Source organism: Odocoileus virginianus, chromosome 30, assembly GCF_023699985.2.
Source record: "Odocoileus virginianus isolate 20LAN1187 ecotype Illinois chromosome 30, Ovbor_1.2, whole genome shotgun sequence".
In the NCBI taxonomy this organism is placed as follows: domain Eukaryota; kingdom Metazoa; phylum Chordata; class Mammalia; order Artiodactyla; family Cervidae; genus Odocoileus; species Odocoileus virginianus.
Genome location: NC_069703.1, coordinates 11,692,339 through 11,698,322, shown reverse-complemented (window position 1 = coordinate 11,698,322; position 5,984 = coordinate 11,692,339). Strand labels below are relative to the sequence as shown.

The following is a 5,984-nucleotide window of genomic DNA, read 5'->3' as shown; positions in this document are numbered from 1 at the left end:
TTCAAGCTAGGCTTCAGCAGAATGTGAACTGAGAACTTCCAGATATATAAGCTGGATTTAGAAAAGGCAGAGGAACCAGAGATCAAAATGCCAACATCTGTTGGATCATAAAAAAACTAGAGACTTGCAGAAAAACATCTACTTCTGCTTCATTGACTATGAAGAGCCTTTGACTGTGTAGATCACAACACACTGGAAAATTCTGAAACAGATGGGAATACCAGACCACCTTATCTGCCTCCTGAGAAACTTGTATGCAGGTCAAGAACTGGACATGAAACAACAGACTGGTTCCAAGTTGGGAAAGGAGTACATCAAGGCTGTATATTGTCACCCTGCTTATTTAACTTATATGCAGAGTACATCATGAGAAACACTGGGCTGGAAGAAGCACAAGCTGGAATCAAGATTGCTGGGAGAAATATCGATAACCTCAGAAATGCAGATGACATCACTCTTATGGCAAAAAGTGAAGAAGAACTAAAGAGCCTCTTGATGAAAATGAAAGAGGAGAGTGAAAAGTTGGCTTAAAGCTCAACATTCAGAAAACTAAGATTGTGGCATCTGGTCCCATCACTTCATGGCAAATAGAGGGAGAAACAGTAGAAAGAGTGGCTGACTTTATTTTTCTGAGCTCCAAAATCACTGCAGATGGTGATTGCAGCCATGAAATTAGGAGATGCTTACTCCTTGGAAGGAAAGCTATGACCAACCTGGACAGCATATTAAAAAGCAGAGACATTACTTTGTCAACAAAGGTCCATCTAGTCAAGGCTATGGTTTTTCCAGTAGTCATGTATGGATGTGAGAGTTGGACCATAAAGAAAGCTGAGCGCCAAAGAATTGATGCTTTTGAACTGTGGTGTTGGAGAAGACTCTTGAGAGTCCCTTGGATTGTAAGGAGATCCAGCCAGTCCATCCTAAAGGAGATCAGTCCTGGGTGTTCATTGGAAGGACTGATGTTCAAGCTGAAACTCCAATACTTTGGGCACCTGATGCAAAGAGCTGACTCATTTGAAAAAGACCCTGATGCTGGGAAAGATTGAGGGCAGGAGGAGAAGGGGACGACAGAGGATGAGATGGTTGGATGGCATCACCGACTCAATAGACATGGGTTTGGGTGGACTCTGGGAGTTGGTGATGGACAGGGAGGCCTGGCGTGCTGTGGTTCATGGAGTCACAAAGAGTTGGACATGACTGAGTGGCTGAACTGAACTGATGCGAGGAGCCAACTCACTGGAAAAGACCCTGATGCTGGGAAAGATTGAAGGCAGGAGAAGGGGACGACAGAGGATGAGATGGTTGGATGGTATCACTGAACTCAATGGGCATGAGTCTGAGCAAAGTCCAGGAGATGGTGAAGGAGAGGGGAGCCTGGAGTGCTACAGACCATGGGGTCACAAAGAGTCAACATGACAAAGTGACTGAACAACAACAGCAATCAGAACTTCTACTGGAAGTGGGACTTTTCCTCAATGGAAATCTGGAATGCTATCATCATGAAAGAGGAGGAAAGGGGTACGGGAGCAAAATTCCAGGTATGTTCAGAGTCATGACCAGTACCACTGACTACCCTCTGTGCTAAATGGCCCCCTTTCACCTGATAGTTACTACTCTTGATGCCAATTTCAGTGTATTTTATAGAAAAATGAAAGAATTTTTCTTGTATTCTGTGAGATCTGATAGGAACTATCCTTGAAAGAACATTCTAAAATAAGAAAGATGCACTTAATAATTAGAATAACCAGAAGGCTGTTATAGACACAGTTGGTGCCCCACTCATATCCCTGTTCAGGGGCCCTTCTGGGGCCCTTCCACAGCTGCTTTGAGAGGTGGCTGCTAAGAGCTAGTTCTCATCCTGCTCTTTGGGGAACTGTTGTTGGCCGATGGGAGCTGCTTTGTTCAAGAAGTTGACCTCAGTTCACTCCCAGACACCCAGCTAATTGGTGACTAATGGGATACAAAATTCTTGCCCCCATTCCTCAGGCTGAAACAAATCTGGTGAGCAGTTTGTCTTCTGAGCCCCTTGTGCCTCAGACCACGTCTCGGTTTTAGCTGACACCCTCCCCACTCTGATCCCCTCACTCCCTGACAGCTTCTTCCTGAAGAGCAGCCTCTGAGATCACACTACCCAGACCTCTGTCTCAGGCTCTGGTTCTACAGAACCTGACTTGGTGTAGAGGAGGAAAAAGCAAAACACAGATGAACACTCAAATGGAATCAGAAGCCGTGGTTTCAGGCGAGTTTGATGATCTAACAGGTTACAAGAGTTGGAAGGAGCCTGAAATAATTTAAGACTTTGCTATTTCCAGGTAACCACCCCCTCCCACCCTACCCCCACCCAAGTGAGTCAAATGTAAAAGGAAGGATGCCTTATAGAAATGGAGGTGGCACAGATGAGCTCAGGGCTGCAGGTAAGCCTTGGGAGAAGTCCATTCACATCATTGGCCTCAAATGCTTCCCTCGTCCTGTCTCTCCTCTCTGCATCTACTTCACTGTGTCCCTTCTCCACTCCCTAGGCTGCGTTGGGGGAAATCATCACAGTTAGGCCAGAGCTCTAAGTAGCTTTCTCTTGCACTTAGGATTGGACAGGACTCCACCATCCCATTGTTTTGCTCCAGAAGAAACCTTTTTTTTTTTTTTTTTTTTACAAAAGTTTATTCTTAAATGTACAATAGGTTCCAAGACAACACTTCATTCTAGCTATAGGTGGCAACAGATATCATGGCAGGGAATCCAGGTGTTTAAACAGGAATGGAACTAAGGGTCATCACTGCCTCAGGCACAAGGGAACAGGTTACTTTTTGCTAGATTTCTTAATTCCACCAGTGGCCAGGGGGCCTTTCCCCACAGCCTTTGCTTTTAGTTCCTCGAGTTTCTTCTGCTCCTCCTTCTGCTTCTGCTTGAATGCCTTATCTTCCTTGTCCATCTCCTTGGCTTGCTTCTTGGGCTGCTTCAGGGACTTCTTCTTGCCACCTTCGCGGCCTGACATGGTGCCTGCTGCCCCTTCCCCAGACCCTGCCACCGGAAGCCAGGAGAAACTTTAATTGGCCCACTTGTATCCCTGGACTTGTATCCAGAATCCCTGGACCAATTAAGGACCAATCCCTGGACTTGTATCCAGAATCCCTGGACTAATTAAGGACCAATTTAGGCCAGAACTCTAAATAGCCTTCTCTTGCACTTAAGATTGGACAAGACTCCACCATCCCATTGTTTTGCTCCAGAAGAAACTTTAATTGGCCCACTTGTATCCCTGGACTTGTATCTAGAATCCCTGGACCAATTAAGGACGAAGCCCATGGAGGCTTGATCTGCCCCATGCTGCCATGATCACACAGCAGCAAGCAGAAAACATTGAACATTGTGCACTGGCTATTGGAACTTCTGCCTAGAAGTGACATGGGTACTTTCCACTCACATTTCTTTGGCCAACACATGGTCACACCCAACTTCAAAGAAAAAAATGAAGCACAATCATATCACATGACCAGAGGTGGAAAGACAGATTCAGGATGGCACCAATAGGATTGTGATAACAGTAAACATTGAAGGTTCATATTAAGTTGACAGGAAGTAATTGTGATAATGAAGAATTCCTCAAGGAAATTGTGAAAAGATAGTGTAGGCTTCATTCCCTCAAAATTTGGGGAATAATAACTTAAATCTAATCATCTGAGATTGCCAGATTGTGAACCAGGTTGGTGGTTTTCATCCTATGCCATGGATGGAATGACTGCTTCTGAAGCCTCCGTAAGAGGTTAGGGATGGGGTTCTTAGTACTCCTATTTTTTTCTTTTTCTTTCTTTTTAACTATTTTCATCTGTTTTATTATGTATGTGTGTATTTGATGGGATTTTGCTTTTTAGCACCCATTCATCCTCAGCACTCCAATTTCTATTTGGAAAATTATGTCCTCCATGCTGTGTGCAACCTCAAAATGTCCTGCCCATCAGCCACAGAGGCTACTGGCTTCTTCTACCAGAAGCTCTCACCACTTGGTACAGCCAAGCACTTGCACGCATGTATACACAGTCTCTTAGTCGTGTCCGATTCTTTGCGACCCAATGGGCTGTAGCCCACCAGACTCCTCTGTCCATGGAATTCTCAAGGTAAGAATACTGGAGTGGCTTGCCATTTCCTCCTCCAGTGGATCTTTCCAACTCAGGGATTGAACCCGCATCTCCTGAGTCTCCTGCATTGGCAGGCAGATTATCACTGAGCCACCTGGGAAGCCCACCAAGAATGTGACCCAAGCTTAATCAGACTCTCCTGGATTTTGACCCTCAGATCAGTAACTACAAAGGCAAAAATAGTGGTCTGAGTTAATCTAGCACCACTTCTGTTCCTGCTGTTTTGTTTATTCTCAGCCTCATGCTTCCATCCTCCCTTCAATCACCAATACCTTTCCAGTACATCCCCTTTTGCTTTATTTAGCTCACTAGTTTCTGTTGCCTACAACCAAATAACCCTAGGTGGATAAATTTTCATTAAGATTGGTTTTTGTTTATTTTTTACACAGTTCCACTGCTAAAATATTAGAATTTGGACAGGATAATTTTAGATGTTGTTCCTAGTCCCATGCATTTAAGCTTGAAAATCACCAACAGAAGAAAATATTTATTGCAGAATGGGAGCTGACACAATGCAAATGTCACAACCAACAGGAACCACAAAGAAACCTAGGTCAGTAATAGGCTCATGTAAAAGATTTCTCAATAGCTTTCCCACCAATCTTCCAGTGCTGGCCTCTGAAATTTTACCCTTTCTAACATCCAAATGGTCAAACGCTGCAGATTTGCACATCTGGAACTGTGTAATCTCAGTTTTGCTTGTGAATTTCACTCTACATTTCTCTCTGTGATGGAGGAGAAAGAACATTGTTCTGTGTGCTTGCTGAATTTGAATGAGGTTTGTACAGGGCATTTCTGTAAAATAGAGACACCATTTTTGGTGAATGATTTGTATAATCCTGGCACCACCTCCTCAGTCTTCCTGGCTGATATTTACAAGTTTAAATATGGTTAATGATATAACATTCCTGCCAGATGGTCAATAGGAGCTACATGGTTTCAGATATTTGAGCATCAGACAAATGCTTGATTCCTTTGATGGAGACTCAAACATGAAGTCTTTTTTGGAAAATAATTTAAGCCTGAGAGTGCATAAACATTATGAGAGGTAAACAAAATTAGCCAGCAGAGATAAATGTAGCAAGAATGTGCTTAGCATGGACCATACCGGCTTCTCACCTGGGTTGGTAATTGGTGTCTTGTCAGGGCTGGTCCATGTCTTAGGACTCTATTTGTGTGTTCTGTCTAGAACACCTGTTGTTACATAGGTTGCAGGGTGTTAACATGCAATTGCTCTGTGATCTGCGCAGTGTTCATTTATTTTGTTTATAGGACTTTGCTCCCTCCCACTATAAATGTTTATAGGTTTTGCTGATCATTTTCATTGCCTCCACGGTCTCCACCGCCTTCCTCCTGTAAAGCATTCTTTGGCCGTAGTCTGAAAACTCTGTCTCACGCTGCCTAGAGGATACTCCACTTCATTCCATCCCTCTGCTGAGTCTCCACCCTGCATGTCTGTCTTCCCAGCCTCTATCTCCCTACCTCACTCACTTGATTATTGGTAATACTCCTTGGGGGCTTCTCAGGTGGCACAGTGGTAAAGAATCTGCCTGCAATGCAGATGTGGGTTATATCCCTGGATCGGGAAGATCCCCTGGAGAAGGGAATGGCAACCCACTCCAGTATTCTTGCCTGGAAAATCCCATGGACCGAGGAGCCTGGCAGGCTAGGGTCCATGGGTTCACAAAGAGTTGGACATGACTTAGTGACTGAACAACAACAACAATGCTCCTTGAACAGCCACCACCCACAGTGAACAGCCCGGGTATTCTCTGAGAAATATTTCTCACTCTCTGCAAAATGGTTACTTCTTCCTCCTTACCCAGAAAGCAACCTGGTTTCCACCAGGAA

At 44.4% G+C, this 5,984-nt stretch overlaps 1 protein-coding gene across 1 annotated transcript; it reads right to left on the bottom strand.

Annotated features, from left to right (window-relative positions):
• Window positions 1-2,632: 2,632 nt before the first annotated feature.
• Window positions 2,633-2,992, bottom strand: LOC110150818 (translation machinery-associated protein 7-like). The gene has a single exon (XM_070458434.1). It carries the CDS (start codon window positions 2,990-2,992, stop codon window positions 2,798-2,800), a length of 195 nt encoding a protein of 64 aa, XP_070314535.1. The 3' UTR covers window positions 2,633-2,797.
• Window positions 2,993-5,984: the final 2,992 nt, after the last annotated feature.